The 24464-nt window shown below is 35.5% G+C and overlaps 1 protein-coding gene across 21 annotated transcripts in view; it reads left to right on the top strand.

Annotated features, from left to right (window-relative positions):
• SRPK2 (SRSF protein kinase 2) overlaps positions 1-24464 on the top strand; it is a 341198-nt gene that overhangs the window by 158181 nt on the left and 158553 nt on the right. For 10 of the 21 annotated variants that reach the window (XR_013175857.1, XM_077160609.1, XM_077160531.1 and 7 more), the window contains one exon: positions 10311-10374. The exons of 10 other annotated variants lie outside the window; for them this stretch is intronic. Coding sequence is in view for 10 of the 11 variants with exons in the window: in XM_077160609.1 (XP_077016724.1) it covers positions 10311-10374 (64 nt within the window). In the remaining variant the exon portion in view is untranslated. Of the gene's footprint in view, positions 1-10310; positions 10375-10937; positions 10970-24464 lie in introns of those variants that run through there. One more of the 21 variants, XM_077159916.1, reaches the window with a different exon arrangement.

Here is a 24464-nt window from a genome sequence, read left to right as displayed (position 1 = left end):
TTTGCATATTCTGGTTGTCTTATACCTATGGAATCATACAGTATGTAGCCTTTTGTGTCTGGCTTCTTTCAGTAAGCACATTGTTTTCAAGGTTCACCTATGGTAACTTGTATTAGTATTCCATTCTTTTTATATATGAATATTTAAAATATAATATAAAATAATATATAACAATATATAGTATATATTATATATGTATCAAAAATAGAAATACATTTCTTTTATCCATTCATCAGTTGGTGGACATTTGGGTTCCATTTTTGGCTATTATGAATAATGTTGCTGTGAACTTTTGTGCACAAGTTTTTGTGTGAACATATGTTTTTAGTTCTCTTAGGTATATACCTAGGAGTGGAATTGCAGGGTTGTATAGAGACTCTTTAACTTTTTTGAGGACTATCATACTGTTTTTAAAGCAACTGCACAATTTTATATTCCAGCAGCAATGCATGAGGATGCCAAATTCTCCTCAGCCTCCCCAACGCTTGTTACTTTTTTCCCATGTGACTATCCCATTATTGCAGTACCATTTGTTGAATTTTGTTGTTTTCATTGTTGTTGTTTTTGGGACATGTATGGGCCCAGAATTGAACCCGGGTCTCCCCAGGCAGTTGAGAATTCTACCACTGAACCCCATTGTCTGTCTTTTTTGATTAAAGCATTCCTAGTGAGTCTGAAGCAGTGTAACATTGTGGTTTTGATTTGAATTTCACTAATGCCTTAATGATGTTAAGCATCTTTTCATGTGCCTTTTGGCCATTTGTAGATCTCCTTTGTTGTAATATTTTAAAATTTATTCTGGATAGTAGACCCTTGTCATATATGATTTACAAATATTTTCAATCTGTCTGGATTATTGTTCTACTTTTTTGGTAGTGTCCATTAATGCGCAAAAGTTTATAATCTTGATGAAGTTCAATTTATCACTTTTTCTTTTCGTAGTTGTAATTTTGGTGTCACATCTAAGAAACACTTGACGGTCATGAAAATTTGTATTTATGTTTCCCTGTAAGAGTTTTATAGTTTTAGTTCTTACATTTAAGTCTTTGATCCATTTGTAAGTAACTTTTATATCGGAGTGAGATGGGGATCCAATTCATTCCTTTGATTGTGGAATATCTAGTTTTCCCAGCATCATTTGTGGAAGAGACTATTCTTTCTTCATTGAATGGTCTTGGCACACTAGTTGAAAATCAGTTATCCATAGGTGTGTGGATTTATTTCTGGACTCTCTATTTTATTCCATTAATTTATTTCTGTCCTTAGGGTGATACCACACGGTCTTAATTATTGTAGCTTTGTAATAAGTTCTAAGTTGGAAAGTGTGAGTTCTTTCTTCCAATTTTGATTTTCTTTTTCAGAATTGTTTTGGCTATTTGGGGCACCTTGTATTTCTGTATGAATTTTAAGAGCATGTCGTCCATGTTTGCAAAACCAGCTTTTGGAATCTTGATCGGGATTGCATTGAATCTGTAGATCATTTTGGGGTAGTATTGATATTTTAATAATACTAAGTTTTCCAATTCATGGACACAGGATGCCTTTGTACTTATCTTTAATTTCTTCCTGCAAGCTTTTGTAGTTTTCAGTTTATAAGTCTTTTAACCTTGTTGGTGAAAGTGCTAAATAATTTGTCCTTTTTTATGTGATAAAATTTTTTTTTTCACAGTTCCACAATTTCAGATTTTTACTTCTAGTTGCTCTAAGGTACTGGAGGCTAAAAGAAATATCAGTGTATTGATTCAGCACTCATACTCATTTGTTAAACCCAACTTCCGCTGTATAAGTCCACCATCACCTTTTATCTTTCTCCCACTCTTCAGGGATATTTGGGCTATGGCCATTTTAACTTTTTCATTTTGGAAAGGGCTGTTGATTATATGGGATGGGGGGTGGAACTAGTTGATGTTCTGGAAGGGCTGGCCCCTCTGCATTTCAGGACTTATCTGGTCCAGGGGACCTATCTGAAAGTTGTAGTTTCCTGGAAAGTTACCCTAGTACATGGAACTTTTGTAGAGTCTTATGTAATGCCCTAGGTATTCTTTAGGATTGGCAGGAATGGTCCTGTTTGGGGTTTGGCAAGTTATGATAGGTAGCAGTATCTAACAGAAGCATGCATTAGAGTGTCCTTCAGTGTAGCCTGTGAACTCTACTTGAACTCTCTCAGCCTTATTTGTTCAATAAGGCTGTTGAACAAATGAATACCTTATTTGTTCTACTTCTTTTCCCCCCTTTGGTCGGGATGGCATTGTTGATTCCACAGTGACAGGGCCAGGCTTATCCCTAGCAGTCATCTCCCAAGCCACAAAGGAGGCTTTCACCCTTGGATGTCATGTCCCACGTAGTGGGGAGGGTGATGATTTCACTTGCAGAGTTGGGCTTAGAGAGAGTGAGGTCACATTTGAGTAACAAAAGAGGTCTTCCAGAAGTAACTCTTAGGCATACCTGTAGGTAGGCTAAGCTTCTCTGCTACATCCATAAGCATCACAAGAGCAAGCCTGTTGATTTGGGTGTCCCTAATGTTTGGTACAGTATCCAGGGTTTCCCCAGTGGTAAAGTTTAATAGTTCCATAATTTTTCTCCCATCCCTCTTTTCTTTTCTTTTAAATATATGATTTTTTTTTTTTTTTTTTTTTGGAAGGAAGGATAGAAGGAAGGAAGGAAGGAAGGAAGAAAGGGAAACATTTTCTTGTTTTATTGTATTCTGTTTCTCCGTATTTGTTACATGGGCTGGGGCCGGGAATCGAACCAAGGTCCTCCGGCATAGCAGGCAAGCACTTTGCCCGCTGAGCCACCGCGGCCCGCCCTAAATATATGATTTTAAATGGACCCGTTTAGCTCTGGAATTTTAAACAGTTTCTTAAATTTCCTAGATTTCAGTTTCCATATCATTCCTTCTCCTTTTGTTACGAGGATTAAATGAATTAATTCATATAAAGGTCTAAAATAAGCCTGACCTTTCAAACTAAAGAAAGGTCTTGAAACTAAATATTAGACTGTGAACTCCCTGAAGGAAGGGATTTTGCCTTATGTATTTTTATGTTTACCTTCCTAATTACGCTTAGCTTGGTACCTGTTGTTGTTCAGGGAACATAGAAGGCTAGAAAATTAACACTATTTCATTAATTCATTTTTTAAGATTTGCAAGTTAATATGATCTGGGAATCAGGACACTAATTTTCCTTATACCCACATATTTTGTATGGATTTTTCCCCTGTAAATTTAAATAAACCGTGCACAGTAATTTTACCACCTTAACAGGGTGAAGTTTATTTTTGAGGTGGTTTGTTGGGGCCTTGGTTTACCTAAGGAGTGTAAATGCAGGCATTGCGTTGAACTCATGGTCCTTTCTTTGAAGATATTCTAAAAGAAATGAAAATGTCTTTATATTTGATCCTGTGAACCACAATGTTGGAGAATAGTTACAGTTGCATGTTAATGTTTAGTATTGAAAAAACTATCTTTTTAAGGTTACAGTTGTGAAAAAAAAAAAACAATTTTTCTGAGTATTATTCCATGATGTAATTTCTAAAATCTGTATGTTGTATCTGGAAATACACAAATGATGTTTATTTTGTAAATGTGATAGAGAAGCTTTGGTACTTTGCCTCATATCGAACAGAGCATTGAATCTCACCCTGAATGTAACAACTCATAGTTATCTAAGAACTTGTGTTACTTCTGTCTTCCCCAACAGGGTCATTGTAAAAGCATCTTTGTTCTATTTAGAGGGTGGATTAACTATTAATGTTACTTTGCTGTAGTGAGAAACCTGTAGACAATTTTCAGGGATTAGTTTCATTACATTTCATTATTAATAGAGGGCAATGATGGTTAGGCTAATAAAATTAGGGACTTTTAAAATTTTCATGGTTTAATGCATTTTTTGCATTTAGTTGTTTCTGAAATCCCAGCACCACCAAAATAGCAGTAACAACTACTATGGGATAAATTGTGAAGTTTTAATTTATTCCATACAGTGCTTAAATGATCCGGAATCTTTGATTGGTATGGATGTAGCCTGAGCAGCTTTCTCTTCCTCTCTCTGCCTTCTTGAATTCTGGCTTTCTGTCACACATTCCTGGGGGTTGGGGTGAGTGAGGAAAGAGACCACAGTTTGGGGGATTTAGTCAATTTTCTTGCTAGAATTTTGAAATTAACAGCAAACCTTTCCCTTAAAACTAGTATATATCTTAGGTAACAAGTTGCATTCATAATAAAATTAAAAAATAATTTCCTCTAGTAAGTGTGGTTTCTGGTTAGCAGCAGCAGCTGCACCTACCTTGAAAATCCTAAAACAGAAACTTAGTCACCTTGAGACCACCTCCTTCTCTTCCTTCAGTATTCCCCTCCCAATTGTAGAGTTTGGAGTGAACACATTGTAGTTGACTGGCACTGTATCGTGTTCAGGATCACAAGTAATCTTGTTTTGGGATTAGGGCTGGGACTTCTTTTATTGAAGGGTAAGGGATGAAATTGGATTTTTATCTTAAATGAAATCAAAATTTGAAATTAACAAAATTTAAGTTGTAGTTGCAAAATATGTATTAATTCTTAGAATGAACAAAAAATGTTTTGTGTTGATTGTTTTCAGCGTACTTTTTATGCTACTCTGCATGATAATATTGGATATCTTATATTTTGGCACTGCCTTCCTAATGACAAGGGTATTTTTGTAAACTATTTAGTGGTTTATTATTTTCACTCTCTGATAATCACATTATTCTTGTGGCACTTAACATATTATCCTTGTTGATTTTCAGTTAGTAACTTTGTGTTACTGTATCCTCATTTGCCACTTATTTTGCCTGGGATTCTAGCATTTCTCTGGTATCTTCCACCAACGCTGTGAAATATTGAATCTTTTACAGATTTTTAGTTTCATTTTGCTCCAGATTTACATTTTATTTGAATTGCTGGACCATGTGAGCATCAGAGAGAAACACAGAAGAGGGGTTTGATGAGTGGAAATAGAGGGTAGTGATAATCAGGGACAGTTGTTTGAATGGTCAGTTAATTCATGAATATTTCTGTCTTTGGACAATTTTGCTTTTCTTTGAATTCCCGTAACAGAGAAGACATAAATATAAGGAATACTAGAATAACAAGGGCTCCCTCTTTTAGTCTAGATTGACCTTTCAAGATGTTGGTCAATCATCTAACTTCCTAGAAGTCTCAGCTTTTTTTTTTTTTTATAAGCTCCCGTAACTTTATGAGGAATCCCGTGCATGCCCTTTTCTTGCATTTTAGGTCAGGACCTGAATACTTGGCCCCAGATGATGGGGTTAGTGTTTGACACCTGTTCCAGAAAAGTCTCTGTAGGTCCTCTTTGCATTTAAGTGGAAGACCCTTAAAGCTACTAAATAGCGTGAGAGACTGCTTTAAAGAGGGCTTAAACTTGCATCCCGAAGCAGTAGGATATGTAATGATGAAAAGGACACAGGAGCATATCATGATCATGGCATTCTTGTGATATTCTGAGGCAGCTCTAGCTCGTAGGGTCCTAAGTGGATTCAGGGCTACCAGTTACTTTCCTAAGATGTCCTTTCTTTCCTAAGAGTTCTTTCTTGAACTTTGTTTTGACAGTCATTGTTGGTAATTTCCTCCTGGCTAGGGTTCCCAGAGAGTGGCTCAGCTCTGGATTCTAGCCCTAGCTGTTTCTGGAGTCTTAAAACTCAGTAGTATAATGAAGTGGAAAATGACATCTTAGAGACAGTAGGCTATCAACTAAAGAGAATTAAACTATTGATCTTCATAAGGAATTTGAATTTCTTTTAAGGTGCAAATAGAAATGAAAACAAAAGGGTATCGTGAGGAAGGGTATAGATTGTGTAGAGGAGAACAGGTAGGGAAATATCAGTGAATTGCGTTTCTCTTTTGGCATATAAAGGATGAATAAGAAGAGTATGATGCCACAGACCAACCAATTGTTTGAATTGAAAAAGCTAAGAGTGATGATTTTAATTGATTGGATATATGAGAAAGTAGCCTTTTAAAAGCTGATAAAAAAGAAGGCTGGAGTGTTCTAGGGTCCTTGGAAGTTTCCCTGTTAGCTTTAGAGGCAGAAACATTTAGGAGAAAATGGGGAATTTGCACCAGTTTCTCTTTTCCCCACTCAGATTTCTCTTTATGAATCCATGTGGCTTAGCTAGGTGGTGATCTCTAAGTTATTTGAATTTTTGGCTAATTGTATGTGGAAATATATTTTTACCAGTAGGGAATCTTGTTAGGCTTTTATGTATTTTAATAATTCTGTAATGCAAGCGTATGCAGTATGCATTAGGGCAGAGATTCTTCTGGGAAGACTTCAGGCAGGGGGAAATATTTATGATAAGATTGGAAAAGTGAATTGGGTGTGCAAGGGAGACAAACTGTACAGAGGGGTTCTAGGGAGAAGATACTATAAGAAAAGGTTTGGTGGTGTGAGAAAGCACATGTTTTGGGGAACCACATTGAAATCAATCTTTTCGTAGCATGAAATAACAAAGTGGGGGGGAGTGAGTTGAAATGATATCCCAAATGACACAGGATGGCTAGTCTAGGATCCCTTCAGAAGATCCTGGCTTGAGGGGACCACGGTGCTGCTGCTGTTGACTGAGACAAAGACTATAGAAGGGGACATGGGATCTGGGATGCAGGAGAGTATTGGGCTGGAGATCCTGATATGGTCTTCAGCTTCCTGATGGTTACTGGTATCAAGGGTGCCAATAGAAGAAGGTAGAGTGAGAAGAGAAGTGGGTCAAATAACTATCACCAACATTTAAAGACTGTGCGAAAAATGATTCAGCAAAGGACCTAGAGTTAGGAGGATCAGAAAACACGAAGGCCTTAAAAAACAAAACAAAAGCACCTCTTTTTTGGGTGCATTCCTTTAATGCTTTTTTGGAAGTTAAGAAAAATCATGTCTAGAAACAATTCATATTAACCCTAATTTTAAATATATTTACTCAAATCACACAGGAACCATCCCTGCATATTTCCTGTTTGAGGATAGGAAGGGTGATCATCAGGTGGGAATAGAAGCAAGATATGAGGCACTTGGTAAAAGACTAAAGGCAGGAAGATTTAGAAGGAGCAGATCAGTGGCATTTGGTAGTGCTGTTGGACATTTTAAGAGGGCTGGTGAGGTGTAGAAGTAGGTGTGGAGGATGAAATCTACAGAGAATACAGATGAAACTTGAAGGGAAACCATTGAATAATCAGGTTTGTGGCCTTTTATTTTTTTCCTTTTCAAACCCTGATTGGCTAGAATGTATAATTGGAGGCAGTGGATAATGAAATAAATATATAATTACACAATTGCAAGACTGCTGCTTTGGAAGAATAAGGGATAGGGAAGATAATAATTTTGTGTGTGGGCAGGAAGGGGAGCTGTAAGTCTTTAAATGTGATCTGTAAAAGCAAATGGATCTCTACATCAATTCTTACATCAAAATAAATTATTGAAAGGTCTAAGATTTATCAATCCTATTAGGGTAACGTAGGGTGAAGATTTGAAAAATTTTGGGGATGGGGAAGGACCTTCTCATTTTAATAAGTAAACCGGAATTCACAAAGGAAAAGATTGGTTATTTAATTGCACATAAATAAATGGGTATGGTCCCAGATATTGTGAATAAAGATGAAAAACAATCCACTAATAAAGGAAAACAATTTTTCCAAATTTATAAGAAAGAGTGTCCAAAGTGTGGTCATGAAGTTAAGATGACTCAGGTGGTACAGTGGTTCAGGAGACTGAATTAAGGAGGCCGTGGTCCTGAGACTAGAGTTTTAGAAATCGTATCAACATGGACACAAAGGCCCCCCAGGATTGTGGCAGGTGCTGTGGTGAAACGGGAGTTATTAATGAATGTGCAGAGTAACCAGATCCATGGATGGAACAGATAAGTAGACAGTAGCATAGATGGATACACAGGCCCCAAAGGATACAATAGTAACATAGTACTTATGAACATTCCTGAACCTTTCTGGAGCTTTATAAACAAATCTGAAAGTTTGAAGACAATGTGAAATAACGGTGGAAAACCCTTTGTTGTATCATTTGAATCCTCTTTGATATGTCACTTCAGAAGTTATCAGGCAGAAAATGGTTTATAGCTTGAATTTTTCTTTCAATGTCTGCAAACATTAGGTTCATGTTTGTTTAACCTTGGCTTCTTGCAACCTTAGAACTGCTTTTATAAGGTTTCAGTTTATAAAAGTTTATATAAAAAAAAATGAAGTGGGTTTTTCATCTTTTCAGAATAAAATGTTGCCAGGATGGAGATGGATTGAAAAATAATCTCATTTCTGAGACTAGTTGATAAACTGAGAATAATTCTCTCAAAAGAGAGTCTAAGACACAGATTAACACTGAATTTCCACTGTAGTGATAAAGAGGTGGACGTTGATGTTGGTTAGAGAGAGAAGATGGATTTAAACTATGGGAAAGTACTTAAACATTAACTCATTCAACAAATGTTTATTGAGGGATTAGTATCATTTGCTAGGTACTGTATAATAATATGCAGGGAAAGTGTTTACTACATCCCAAGCACGATACTACATGCCCTCATGGTTTATTTCATGAAATCTTCACAGCAGCCCTTCAAGAAGGAATCGTTCTTATTCCCATTTTACTGGAGAGAAGATAGAGTCTTAGAGAGTTTAAGTAATTTCCCCAAGGTCATACCACTTTTTAAAATGGTGGAGGAGCCTGCTTTCAAATCCAGGGCTGTTTGGAGAGCCTGAGCTTTTTTAAACACCTGGCTCTTTTTTTAAAAAAAAAAAAAAAAAAAAAAGGGAGAGTTGGGGGTGCTGCATTACCAAGCACAGGCTGTATAGCCCCGGCTCTAGGCTCAAGGAGCTGTAATCCGGGTAAGAATCCTCACTGTAAATGTCATGATCACCCCCGTCTTCATCACACCCCCATCTTCATCACACCCCCGTCTTCATCACTGTGCCCTCTGCTCCCCAGGAGTTAGATAGGCTGCAGCCTGTGGTAGATTCAGATAATCATGCCAGCTTTATAATGTCCATTGAATGAAGTTGTAAGCTTAAAATAAACAATTTGGGAAAACCCTAATTTTAATATTAAGACAATATTTTTGTAGTGGTCCATTTTACTTTATGTAACTGATTTTATTCCCCCTTTTCTTTACATCGTCTCATATTCCACTTTGATTTCTATAGTCAGCATTTTTAAAAATTAAAATTTACTTTACCCTTAAAAATAAAAAACAAAACAAAACACAACTGTTGAGGTTTACTTTGAAATTGTGAAACTGCTTATAGCATTTTTAAGTAGCTGTTTTATTTTTAGTCTGTGAACTTTTTATTATGAAAGCATACTTTAATGTTTTAAATCTAGTTGGAAATACTTTTAGGAATGAGAAAGCAGCTTTACAAGTAAAATAGTCTGGGAAATAGGGCCATGTAAATTTTATTCACTTAAAATTTTGTGCTTTAGGTCATTCATTTAGTATTTTAAAGGAATGTGCTAGATTTTTTTTTCTCTTTTTCTTCTCCCTTTTTATGTCTACTCTTTCTTCCCTTTTAATCTCTTATCTCCTTCCAAATCAATTTGGAATTGGCACTTACATTTCTGTTGAAGATGGCATTGTCAGTCCTTTCCTGAGTGGACAAGTATATTTTCTCATATGGTAACCGGGTGTTGCTGTTCACTTGTACTGTACGGTGAAGGAGGAGGGGAAATTTAAGGTATAAAATAGATCCTCTTCTGAAGGAGTTAGGAACTAGATATATATATATATCTTTAATTAAAAACAGTCAAGAATTAAAACAGGTTTTAAAATGTTTAATGTATAAATTGGGGTTCCGGTTTAATATCTTATTCTTAAGTGATAAAAATGATTCACTGAGCCATATTTTTCAGGACTAATGAAATAGAAGCAGCCAAGGGTTGCATATTTATTCATTATAGCTTGTAACTTTATCACACAGACTTCTTAAATTATCTAGTACATTGAATTTCAGATGTTAGTATTTCTTGTTTGAGTTTTAATTTGATGAATTTAAAATCTTTCTGTAGAGCCATGCTAGTTCTACCTTAAAAAAGAAAACACCCCTCTGGTTAAAAGAAATGGTACTTCCTGCTTTCATAAACAGTCATGTGCATAGTTTAGCAAGGCCTGATGCCTCTGGAGCTTTTTCCCTTTATAGCACCATTGAATCCCAGTCCTAACAGAAGTACTGCGAATCTTTTGGCCTCATTCTGAACAAAAGGGACTAGAGAAGAAAAATCTCTTGATATAAGGCTTGAAAGCCAGGGCAGGCAATCTTGGTTGTGAATATTTTCTGATTTTTCCAGAAATCAAGCAGAAGATTGAGCTGCTGATGTCAGTTAACTCTGAGAAGTCGTCCTCTTCAGAAAGGTACAGCTACATCTCTTGCATGAACAATTAATGGTGTAGCATTGCTAAGAAACAAACCAGGACATATTTTTTTTTTCCATGTCAAGTTTGCTGTAACATATTGTACTGCATGCTGATCATTGTGCTGTATTGAAGATGTGCATTTGGGCAAGCCGTTCTGCTTTTGCATAGGGTAATTGATATTTTAAAAAATAGTGAAGCCTAATCAGCTGCTGCATGCACACCATAACACAGCAACCACTGGTTCAGTGAGACAGCTATTGAAGCTTTAATAAATAATTTATTTAGCCAAAAAAGCAATGAAAGAAAGAAAGACTATTTTGCTTTAAGAAAGTGCTATTAGATTTTCTTCCTGTATTTGGAGGTTGCTGCTACACAAAACTACCAAGGTTATTTGTAAGATCTAGGTTAAAAATATTTGATTATTGGTTATAATAAATATTATTTTCTGTGGAAAGGGAGTGCCTTTTGTAAATATCTGAGGAATGGCAAACCTACGTATTAGTCACATTTTGGAGGAGAGATATGATGCTTCTTCAAGTCTGTGCTAGGAAATGGAACAGTCACTGCATGCAGTAATGGTTCATGCCTGCAGGTAAGGACAAAATGACTCAGAAGTATTTTTAAAGCAATTATTCTATCTGCCAGTCAAATTATTATACCTGTGAGGAGATATTTCATTAAAATGACTATTTTGCCTTATTAAATAAAATTAAGGTTTTTAAAAATCGGATGTTAGCAATGAGGGTCTGTTTTAACGTAGTAAATATTGTGTTCACTTCAGTTTATCAAAATTGTGTATACTATATCATATTTTAAATTGAGCTCCTTGGGCAAACAGTTGATGCTTACCTTTCTCTTGGTTATCTAGTGTTTTTGCTTAATGTTGATATTTGTATCAAGGTGTGTTGATTTAATTTTATAGGGTTACTTTTCAGGGCTATCTTTTGCTTATAAATTTAATATTTAGGAAGGTATGAAGAAGAAACAATTTAATAGTCAGGAAATGTTATAGGAAAAACATTGAAGATGTGAGGTGAAGTACTTTAGCATGGTAAAATGAATTTAATTACTGTACACCAGTGTATGGAGACATGGTCTGATGGCAAAATGATCACACTGAATCAGTTTATTAGTATGATCAGGTGAAAGGCTTCTGGCTATAACTTTAGGGCCTTAAAAATAAAAATGACATTGCTTTCTTTGGAGATTGAAAACAGAAGAAATTAGAAAGGTTTGTGTTTATTTTTATGTAGCTTTTGACTTCTGGTTTGTGACTAGCCCTATAATTTTAAGGATTCTGTGTGCTGAGATGAAAAACAGTCTTCAGCCTTGTGAATGTTCTGCCAGTAAAATGGTGGTGGTGGAAAGGGGAGAGGTTGAGAAGACTGGTGGTGGAAACAGTACAGGGTCCAGGAGTCCACTATGGTGTTAGAGCTTGGTTACTAGGAAGTGCATTCTTAATTGGATGACAGGAATAATGACTTTTTTGTAGTCCATGAATACTATATTGATAAACTGAGTGTTGATCAGAATGGATGAATATTATAGGAAAACAAGGATTGGATGAGGTTTTCCTGGTTAAGTGACATACTTTTAAGAAAGAATGATCTAAAATGTTTTGATGGTTACATTTATGTAATTTAATTTATTTTTCCTTAGGCTTGTGTGGTTATTTGAAGGAAAGGGAGAATGAATGTGATTATTATCTTTTAAGTTTAGGAATCAGCTACTATGTGTTTTAATGAAAACTTTATACACAACTTTAGCAGGTCTAGTTTGCTTTATATTTTATTGTTGAGGGGAAGGGAGGTACCTAGACATAAATTTGGCAGTTATGACATGCTAACATAATGGATGATAAAAGTAGCTTATGGGCCAACTAACACATTGCAAATGTAGAATTTTCATTATTGTAAATATATTAAAAATAGAAGGTACTCTATTTTTTTCTCCCCTTTATTAAAAGCCATCAGTAGTCAAATCATGTCTTTTTTGTGTGTTTGCAAAAACTTGAAAAATAAGAATCTGAAGTCTAAAAAAAAAATTATGTCCTAGTAACACTATACCTTGGGTAGGAATTTAATAGTTGTCATGCAGCATTACCCATAGGAAATATTTTACCATCACTTTCTATAGTTCTTTATTTACTGGTTACCCAGATATTTGCTTTATTTTTTTTAAATTTGAAGTTAGCAGTTTTAAGTATGGCCTTCATCTTCAAGATATTTTCAATTTACATATGTTCTGGTCAGTATTCAAATGTATCTATTGTTAGGAGGATGAAGAAACCTTGGCTTCTTTCTTTTAAGTGGGTAGAAGCTACTTGATTGTAAGAAGCAAAAGTTATTCACCATAATTGATTTTTGTTCCTATGGTATAAGATACTCTTGATATTTCAGGGAAACAAATAGAGGAAACAATCTTTTTACAAGCAAATATAATAAATAAAAACTACGAAGTAATGTGCCCACTACTTTTTCCATTTTATATTTTTAAACTGCTTAAAATGGTTAGTCTTGTAATAACTGGTTCTCATTGAATTATTTTTATTTAGGCAATTTTGTAAAATGATAAAAGCAAAGCAAAAAATAAACCTAACTTTTTTGGGTAGACTTCTGCTTCATTAAAAAATACAAATAATATTATGATTTGAAGTAATATTAGATACGAAATTTTGAAGATTGTTTGAGGGGGCAAATTTGAAAGGATATTGAGATCTTAATTAACCCATGACACTTAAAGCTTTATTTTTGCCTTTAACAAAATGTTGGAGGTCCATATGAGGTAATTTTATAGGGGAAGAATGGGGTACTTCTGTTCAGAGTGGCTGACTGACTCAGAGGTCAAAAAGTAATTGGGTTAAAGCAGGTTATAGTATTTTGGGGGTGGGTGTTGTATTTTGGAGAGAAAAACTTCAACTTAACTTTTTTTTAAAATTAAGGACAGAGAACATTATTGAATGAATAAAAACATAATGCCCGGTTTATGTATTATGGCCAGTTAAGAGGAAGAAATATTTGTTGGCAAGAGAGTCCCCTTCAGGAGATACTGGAAGTAAATTCCACAAGTATTTTCTTTTTAATCAAGTGCCTGCTGAATGAATGTATTCATCTTAAACATGGTGGCAACAGTGCAGACACAGTTTTACTTGTGTGTATCCCCCATTTAATGTAATAAAATACTCAATGAATATTTATTTGATGCAAAACTGGGCTTCCATGCCCTTTGTTTCTTCTTGCCCTCTCCTCACAGGGTGTTCCTGGGATTGGGACATTTGTGGGATGGCGTCTGTGGGGAAGAAGGGGAATGGTAATAAATGTAATAGCTAGGAACAGAGTGGTAAGGTGGTTATAGCTTACCGTTAATCATTTATTAAACAGTCCAGATACCAGTTCTAAGTGCTTTCTAGGGAGGGAAGAAGAGCGGGAGAGAAAATGTGTACTGTGTATAGAAGGACTGGCTGTTAGGAGGACTCATCAAATCATCCCAGAAATATCATTAGTCAACAGAAGGGCACTTAGGCTATGCTAAAATTTTTGTCAAATATATTGCTGTTTCCTTAGTGAACTCATGTAATGAAATTGTATAATTCTTAATAAACAAGAATTGAGTCCAAAGTGCTCAGAAATATTATTCCCAATCCATGTAGGCTGAGGAGTTTGTGAGGTAAGGGGGATCTGAGAAACTGAGAATTGACATTCATATATATGTAGTGTAGCCATGTAAATGGATGTTGTTCTAATCAGTAAAATTAGCTATCAATTAAAAGTTAATGAAATAGTACTGTCTTATGGTTTCTGTTTTCTCAATGAACAGATACTAAAAGGATCAATTCTATTTTTTGGGGGGTGAGGTGGGGCTTTGACATCTTTTCTGGTGTTATAAAGGAGTCCTCATCCTTGTACTTGGGTAAGAACTGCTAACTGAGATCCTGAGCAATCCAGAGAACTAGCACATACTTGAATTCACAACTTGCTAGCTATCTCCTTCAGGAGAGAAAGGGAGAGGGAGAAAGTGTCATAAAAATATTTACACTGTGGCCAAATTCTGTCAGTGCCAAAGAGGGGATTGATGGAGAGAGAAACAGATGCTGACCCTTTAAGATCTCGTATTTTAATAAGGGTTGGCCCCCAAATGGAGAGAAGTGATAGAGATTATAGGCTGTCCTTGCCCCAATATAAAGCCTTTTTAATACATAAAGAACCAGTGCTTTTGAGATGGAGGGTATTTTAATTTCTTTCTTATTTTGGAGCCTCTTAAATGAAGAGAAAAAGAGCGCATGATTGTGGATGGCTGCAGAAAGCAAAAAGAGATGCCTAGAAGAATGGGGAGAATGAAAAGGAGAAAACAAAACAAAACAAAACAAAAAAAGTAAGGGACCAGATGAATGAAGTCGAGAGAGGAAAATGAAGTAAAGGGTATTCAGTGGAAAAGGATTCAGGATATTGGGGTCTTTTATTTAGTTTGATGTTGACTGTATTTTCCTCCATGTCTTTGTGGTAAACTGTAAGAGTCATCATGGGAGAAGAGCAAGTTTTTAGATTTTCTTTCCTGTGTGCTTCCACTTCACAGTGCAATTCATCATTTACTTTTACACACACACACACACACACACACACACACACACACACACACACACACACACACACACACACACACACACACACACACACACACACACACCACCCCCGCTGCAGTGGCTTTGTCTACTTGCTACAGTTGCGGATTTTTTTTTTTTTCCCTGAGTAGTAGGGATGTGATGTATCTAAATTCCTTCCACTCAATTCTTACACTTTTGTTTTTGTTTAATTTCAGCAGTGTTTTTATTATTTATATTATTTTTAATCCTTTTGATGAAGCTTTGGGTAATTTACCAATTTGGGGCTATTGCAAACAAAGCTGCTATGAATGAACATTCATGTACAACTTTTTGTGTGTGCACATGCTTTCATTTCTCTTGAGTAAATACCTAGGAATGGAAAGGCTGGATTATATAGTAGGTGTATGTTTAGCTTTTTAAGAAACTGCCCAACTGGTTTTTCAAGGTTTATTGTACCATTTTATGTTCCCACCTGCTGCGTATAGAGTTCTAGTTGTTCTACATCCTTGTCAGTACTTACTATGTATAATATTTTAAACTTTAGCCATTTTAATGAAATGTGTGGTGGTATGTCACTATGGTTTCAATTTTCATTTCCCTAATGATTAATGATGTGTATGCTTTCATGTGCTTATTTGTCATCCACATATCTTCTTTGGTGAATTTGTTGGCCATTAAAAAAAATTGTGCTTTTATCTTCTTGGTATTGAGTTGTAAAAACTCCTTTTATATTCTGGTTATAAGACCTATAGAGGTAAAAGCCATAGGGCTTTTGTTTCTTTTGTCTTTTCTCTTTCTTTGTCTGTATCTTTTGAAGGGCAAATTTTTTTTAAATTGTATAAAATCTAGTTTATGAAATCCTTACCAAACCCAAGTTTATTAAGATTTTCCCGTTTTCTCCTAATGTTAGTTCTGAATATCTAAATCTGTAATCCATTTTGACTTTACTATAGTGTAAATTTACCTTTAAATTAAAGTAGGGATTGGAATTCATTTTTTCGCATATGGCTGTGTAATTGTTGTACCTGATTTTGAACATTTTATAAATTGAACCCTCTGTATACTCTTTTGAATCTGTCCTCTTTCTCCCAACATTAACTATATGAGATTTATTCATGTTGTTGCATATAGTTGCAACTTCATTCAGTCTTATTGCTGTATGGTATTCCATTTTAGGAGTATGTGTCAATTTATCCATGCTACTATTGATGGGCCTTTGTAATGTTTGCATTTTTTGGCTATTAGGAATACTTGCTATGAGCATTTGTATATATATCTTTTGGTAAATGAACTTATGCGTGAGTTTCTGTGGGTTCTTAGGTTTGCAGTTGCTGGGTTTTAGTGGTTATTGCCAGTTTTCTGAAGTGAATGTTACAACCCACACTCCTCCCACCAGTGTTCCTCATCCTCAGCAGCTTTTTTCTACATATTCTTTCTCGCTCCCCTTTTTCTCCACTTCCGCTCCCTTCCTTCTTTCCTTTCTCCTTCCTTCCTTCATCCCTTCCTGCTAAGTACTGATTTGAAAGAGATCAGAATAGACGCTTAGACCAAACAGGGACCATAGGGTGCAGTCCAGTGTCCCAACCCTCGGGGGCCCTTCTGTAGAGTACTAGTCCTCTTTATTTTGAAATCCTTGAGGTAGGCAGATTAGCAATGGACTGTGATGTTTATGGTACATTTTAAAGTGTCACATTTTAGATTGTTCCTAGTCTCTAAAATTTCTGTATCATAAAATTTCTGTATCATATATGTGCTGGTTTGAAAGGATGTATGCCTCCTAGAAAAGCCATGTTTAATCAAAATCCCATTTCATAAAGGTAGAATAATCCCTATTCAATACTGTATGTTTGAAACTGTAATCAGATCCTCTCCCTGGATCATGTGATTTAGTCAAGAGTGGTTGTTAAACTGGATTAGGTAGTGACATGTCTCCACCCATTTGGGTGGGTCTTGATTGGTTTATTAGAGTCCTATAAAAGAGGAAACGTTTTGGAGAATAAGAGATTCAGAGAGAGAGCAGAGCAGAACGACATAGCCATGAGAAGCAGAGTTCACCAGCCAGTAACCTCTGGAGATGAAGAAGGAAAACGCTTCTCGGGGAGCTTCATGAAACAGGAAGCCAGAAGAAACTAGCAGATGATGCCATTTTTGCTATGTGCCTTTCCAGATGAGAGAGGAATCCTGACTGTGTTCTCCATGTGTCTTTCCACTTGAGAAAGAAACCCTGAACTTCATCGGCCTGCTTGAATCAAGGTATCTTTCCCTGGATGCCTGGATTGGACATTTCTAGAGACTTGCTTTGAGACATTTTCTCGGCCTTAGAACTATAAACTAGCAACTCATTAAATTTCCCTTTTTAAAAGCCATTCCATTTCTCGTATACTGCATTCCAGCAGCTGGCAAACTAGAACAGTATACCTAAGGAAAGCAAAAATATAGTTATCATTTACTTTCTGCTAATAAACTAGACAGTTATCTGCACGTTCTATGATCTTTATTTATTTGATCTTTATGCATTAGTTTCTAAATTATTTTGTTTGTTACCCATTTAAACTTTCATTCTGCCTGTTTCCTGATCCCTCTGTGGAGGGCTGCCCACATTATAGCTAGAGCAAACCTTGGTGAAGACAGTCTCAATAGGTAGGTCATTCCACTTTTATAACCCTTTAGCTGTCTGCCCATTGTTTTCAGTGTGAATGTAAATCCCATAACTCAGCCAGCCGAGGCCTTGCACTAACTGGTCCTCGTCTTTCTCTCCAGCCTCATCTTATACATCGCCTACTTTTCTACCCTCAGGTCACGTCCCTCTTGCCTTGCTGTTTTGCTCATCCCATCCTTCCCATCTCAAGGAAGTCCTGCCTGGGTCAGATTACTCCTATTATAATAAGTTCTTATAGATGCAGGAGCACTCCTTTATAGCATTTATCACAGCTGCTGTTTGACAGTGGGGAGTATCTATGACATTTGTTCTTCTTACTGATTTGCTTATCATTAACCCCAGAATGTGAACTTAAATATAGAAGCACTTTTATCATAACATATTTTACACCATCGTTTGTAGATTGTGAACTTTATAGGAGATAATTTGGTATAGCAAGTCATCTATTTCTGTGGTATTAGCATAGATTACTACTAACTTACAATCAATCATAAACTAATTTGTTAGCTCTTAGAATAGTTGTAGGTTATAGATCTTAGGTTTTTCTGTCACCTTAAAATACAAATTTTATTATTAAATATATATGTTTATCATCATAAACTTTTTTTCCTATTGTGAAAAATAACATACAAAAAAGGCAGTAAATTTCAAAGCACGTCTCAACAATTAGTTGTAGAACAGATTTCAGAATTTGGTATGGGTTTCAGTTCCACAATTTTGGGTTTTTACTTCTATCTTCTCTAAAGTTACTGGAGACTAAAAAAAAAAAATCAGTATAATGATTCAGCAGTCATAGTCATTGGTTAAACCTTACCTTCTCAGTATAACTCCACCATCCACCTTTGATCTTTCTCCCACTCTTTAGGGATTTTTGGGCTGTGCCCAGTCTTATTTTTTCATGTTGGAAGGGGTTGTTGATAATATAGGATAGGGGAATGGAAAGTTGATTCTGGAGAGGCTTTAGGACTTATCTGGTCCAGGGACCCATCTGGAGGTTGTATATATTTTTAATTTTAATGTAAAATAGAAATGGAAGTAAATCTAATCATTTTCCATCTTTGTGCCAATATAGCAACTTACCCTGTAGCCATTTATTTCCCAAATATCAGTATTTTCCTATATTACCTTTGTGTTTTTTTGTCATATATGCACTCCTCCTGTACCATCATTAATGCTTTTAAAAACTTAAATATCTTTCTTTAAAAAGGAGTCTTACCAGAAATGAAGAAACCAGTATCATTTGTCTTTAAGAGCAATTACTATTAAATCTGTTCTAGATTCTGTTGCCTGATAAAGGAAGGCTTCAAGCCTGAACCCTATGTTCCCTCTTTGTTTACAAGGGAAATTAAGTTAACAAATGTCATTAAAAGGAGCTTAAATATGAACTAGCACCGAAGTGAGACTTACTCTTTGATACACTCGGAAAAATAAAAAGTACCTTGGAGGAATAACTTTATAGTACCTGATTCAATGTAGTTTAATGTCTGGACCCCAAAAATGATTTTAGGTAATTTTGCATACCAGCAGTAATGCCTCCACCTCTCACTCTGGGAACCCTTCCCCCAAATTGGTAGTTCACGATGAATTGAACAAAGAAGTTCAGAAGAAATGTGAAGAGTGATTTATACTAACAATGGCAATACTAATAATAAATAACTGTACCTTTAACAACCGTACTGCAGATTCCCTTTGTAACTGAATCCTTTAGTGCCAGAGGCTGGGAGAAATTAAACTACAGTTGTTACATCCATCTGTCCATCCACTCATCCACCCATCCACCCAACATCATCAGCAGGTACTCTGCACTAGCCACTCAGTAATTTGGAAAGCAAGGAGTGGCAAACACAGCACAAAAAGTTGTGAGCTGTCCAAAATTGGTGTGGCTTGCCTCTGTGATAAATTGGCTCACTTTTAGGGTGTGCACAGTAGCCCTTGGTACTCCCTTAAACAATTGTAAATGAATAGTAACTACATCTTTGGGGAACTTATAAAAGACGACAGTTATGGTGAAGGGGTTATAAACACAGTTGCCTACCAAGGTGCATATATGGGTTAGGATGGCCAGGTGGGGATTGTGGAAAACTGGAGAAATAATCACATCTGCTTTTCAGCAGTTGCTGATTGCTGCCTATAGGAATATAGACCAAATGTTGACAGCTCTTTGATTTTATTAAGAGAAGTTGAAAATTTGAAATTTTATGTCATGTCTCTCAATTTTAAATGATGGCTCAAATTAAAAACCAAAAGAAAACAACTCTTTCCAGGACTTGAAAAAGAGCATCATCCATATGCCCCTCAAGGTAAATATTTTTCCTCTCTGCTGTTGTGCACTGATTCACAGTTTGTTAGCCACAGACTTGTGCAGACTATTGCAAGGGATTTTCAGTTGTTATGAGTACCGAGCATTATCTGTAGATTGAAGGCATAGAAGTAAAACTGTTGTCATGCTGAGGGGTATGTCTCTGGATCTTTCTGACATATCAGAAATGCAAAAACAGTGGTGAAAACAAACAAACAAAAAACATTGGTGATCACTGCTCTGATGAACACACAGTAAGATAGCAAAATTTAGTAAGATATCAATTGTTTAGAGTAGGAAGGCAGTAGAAGGCAGACTGCCCAAACTGGGCAGTCATGTTCATTAATTTATTCCGTATGTATTATTAATCTCCCAGTACAGTGGAACTTAACTTTTTATAAATAATCTGAAATTTATAGAAGTAGGATATTTTTTGTTTTCATGACTGCCACCCTCATTCTTGTATTTCTATTGCTTTTTCTCTTTTGATCTTTCTCTCTTTGTCCCTTTCATTCATCCCCCCCCCCCAAAAAAAAAAAAAAAGAATTTGAGTACCTAGAAGGCAATAAAGGATTAGAGAAAATGCAGGTCAGGGTAGAAAAATATGATGGAGGATAGTCAGATGCAGACCAAGATATGTGGACTATATTTGTTGTGCTGCTGCTAAGGTGACTAACAGATTTGTCTTTAAACTTCTTGCCAGCCAAACCAAAGGAGAAAAGGTAACATTTTTCTAATTACCTATCAGGAGAAAATATACTAGTTTCCCAGGAAAACCCAAATATTTTCCTCTTTTTATTAGTATTTTATTACTTTTAAAAGATAACCTTCTGCACATATCTTAAAAGAAGTACTGTTTCATTTTAGAAAATATAGATTAAAAGGACTACAAAAAGCCCTGTGTTTTTTTTGTTGTTGTTGTTTACATGGTCAGACATAGGAAATTGAACCCAGATCTCCGGCATGGCAGACAAGCACTCTGCCACTGAGCCACCATGGCCTGTCCAAAAGCACCATGTTTTTATTATTAAAGAGTTTGATCACCATGGTTAATTTTTTGTTTTAGATTTAGGTACCTGTTCTATGTATCTGTAAAAATCAGGTTTAATAGTAACACCATTACCAGCAAGAAAAGTCAGTATCGTACTGACAGATTACTGTGTAATTGACTTTTTTACACTTAACATAGGATTTTTCTTCTGTTATTAAATAATCTTCTACAGCTTCGTTTTTTATAGTATCATTTTTAAAGACTACATAGGACTAAGTCCATTGTATGGATGGACCATACAATATCCGGATGTACCTTAATTTATCTATTGAGACTTAGAAGTGGAATGACATGGTCAAAAGGTACAAACTTGTCAGGCTCTTGATAAGGAGTGTTAAATTGCAGCGTATAAAAGAATCTTTTTGCTTACCCCATATTTGGGATTCTAAAGAGTGACTCTTTTTCAGGTGTTATATAGAGGAAATTGATCAATATGCTGGACAGTGCTGACTTATTCTCTATGTTCCTTACATCTCTCAAGTGCAGTAAAGCCAAAGATTACTGTGGTGCCCCCTGTTTTTCAGAGGTGTGAGCACAAATGAATGCAAAGACAGTACAGTCCACTTTTACAAGATTTAAGACTTGCAATAGGCTTGAATTCAGTCAAACATTTATGAAATGCCTAAGGTGTACTTAGTATCCCATTGATTAGCGGTTAGCAGTTAGTGAAAAAGTCAGTTACTGTGAAATACATTTGGGTGTTTTGTTTATGCTTATCAATCTTTATTTTGTAAGGGATCTTAAAAAGATATGTGATCCAAGTTTCTCACTCCTTGCAGATGAAAAAATATTCAACACAGATGGTTGATTTTCCTGGTTTTATTTATCTTAGGGTTTGCAGAAATCAAGATTCTTCAACCTTACTGTTAAATCAGAGCATTGGGGATGTTCCATAGGTACTCACTGATTTTATTTTGTTGCAAAATTTAATCGCCTTGGAAGTTGAGGTTTTCCTTTTGGAAAAATACATTTTTCTTGCTGAAATTTGAATCCAGTTTTCTTTTTTAGTGTCTGTTTGGTGTCACAAGACAGCTTGCATCTGAAGTCCAAACTCCTTAGGTTAGTGTTCCAGGCTGAGGAAACAGTCTTTGAGAAGTCATGGTAAAATGAAACGCCATGGTGCCATATGGGAACTATAAATAATCCCATGAGGCTGAAGAAGAGGACTGGAGGGAAGGAGGGGAACGAGGTGAGAACAGACTCTGGTGGTAAAAAAAATCATCTTTGCAGTGGTGAGGTATAGATTACATTGAAGTTTATCAAGAGCAGTTGAAAGTTTTTAGCAAGGGAGATGTTCCTTGCCATTGTTTAGAACATGCGCATGCTCCTTAAAGTCTTTTAAGAAAGATGAGGAAATCTGTTTTTTCCTTCTAGACTAGACGGCCACGAAGTATTTTAAAGACTTGGTGGCAAGATATCATTTATCTGCTCTGGAAATGGGTAGAAGAATTATGACAGCATTAACCATTTGAGTGTGCTTATGTTATTTAATTTAACCCTAATAGGGCTGGTGAATTCCTGACGTTGGGGAATGTTAAACATTGAAATGGATTACCAAGAAAGACTGTGCTATTAATTTCTCTCCAGGGTTTTAAAGGAGGTGGTTCTTTATTTGTTTGGATGGGTATTGGTGCTCCTTTACAAAAAGCTTGTTGAACTTCCTGTGGTTTTTTTCTGTGTTGTATATGGTTGTGACTACAGGATTCCTGGCTCAAAGTTGATAATTTGAAATGTTTGTCTTGCTATATACTATTGACATTATATAACAAAGACGTTGTTCAGTGGATATATAAAATTGTTTAAAATATTTTAGATCAGTGCTTTCCAGCAGACTTTTTGTGGTGTTGAAACATTCTGTAATGTAATAGACATGGCTGTTGCGTTGAGCCTTTGAAATGTGACTTCAAATGGCACAGGAATTAGAATTTTAATTATATTTATTAATTTTATTTTCAAATGGGAATGCCAAAGAACTCTGTTAATTTAACCTTTCTTTTTTTTCATTTAGAAAAGAACATTTGTTGTTTTCTTATTGTTATTTCTCTTTCCAAATCTCCACCCTATTATTCCATTTTATTATTCATTTATTACTTCCCTTCCTATCCTGATAATAATGTACTGTATGGGTAAAATGGTTTATTTCCTTTACTCTACGTTGCATTAGTAGTTTATAAGAAATTGCATTCACTGGTTATTTATTCATTGATAAAATTATTTTGAGTTGATTTATTAGGAGATGGTCTTTTACTATTAAATTTTTATTATGGTAACAAAATTTCCCATTTTAATCACTCTTTTAAGGGAGAAAGGTATTGTTTAATTATCTGCCATCACACTACTTACCAAATCTTAAGTCCTCTTTTAATATTCTACCAAAATAAAAACAATGTCTATTAGGCAGAAGCTGTTTAGTTTCTTAAATGCCTGGCTCTGAAGGGAAAGATGAAAAATACAAATTTCCAAGTCTGTGTTACGTCTGATAAAAGAGATGAAGATAAATTATAGTTTATGCATACGTACACATTTTAGATTGAATTTGTTATTCCTGCCATTCAATTTTACCTAGAGCTTATAAAAGAGAAAAAAAAAAGCAAAATTCTCATTTGAAATTCAATTCTTGTGCCCTTTCCCAGCCTTTTTTTCTTGATGGAATTTACTAATGTTTATTAAAGTACTCTTTGTCCCAGAATGAAAAAGGACATCTTTTTTTCTGGGGTCAGGATAATCCTTAGTTTATAGGAGGAATCTCTGTCTAATGGAGGGCTAGAAAAGGTTTACATTTAAGTTATGTTGAGTGTTGTATTCATTTAATATAGAAGAAAGTTTGTAAAAGGAAAATTTTTTGTTCATCCAAATATTTAATTAGCTCAAATTTTTTTCATGTTCTCTTAAAAGATTAAAAAAAAGAAAGCCTGCCATCTTCCTTACAGGGTATTTATCAAGCTATAATTTGAAAATTGAAAATCTATATTTGGATAAATGAAAAACTTCTCTTGAAGTCTCAGCTGTCTATGATATTAAAAAAAACTTGATCTGTAACATGTGACTTTGCCCTCCCTTTTAGGACTGTCATATTTTTTTCTGGGCTTTTGTAATTGAAGAAGAGGAGTCTTCCATGGATACATTGCTATGGTGGTCTCCTGGTAGTCTTACTTCAGTTTAAGCACAGTTTCAAGTATTTATTTCAAAGTAAACAGGTAAAGAAATTGTGTTTGGGTGTAAATGAGTTGTGCAGTGTTCTTTTCATACCTATTTCATTCCTCCCCTGTCACCTGACCTGAGTTTAGCTCAGTCATGTTCCCAGTGGCAGTTTAGACCCTGCTTGGAAGTCCACTTGGCTCTTGGAGAAAAACACAATTATTCGCTGCCTTTCCCAGAGTTGCTATTAAAATATTTAATGGCTAGTGGCAAAAATGGACCTGATGAGCCTCATAGTAAAACCTGCCTACTGTTCACCCACCTGTCTTGAACAGAATCA

The sequence above is a fragment of the Tamandua tetradactyla genome, chromosome 1 (genome assembly GCF_023851605.1).
Source record: "Tamandua tetradactyla isolate mTamTet1 chromosome 1, mTamTet1.pri, whole genome shotgun sequence".
Taxonomy (NCBI): domain Eukaryota; kingdom Metazoa; phylum Chordata; class Mammalia; order Pilosa; family Myrmecophagidae; genus Tamandua; species Tamandua tetradactyla.
This window is presented reverse-complemented; position numbering and strand designations above follow the sequence as displayed.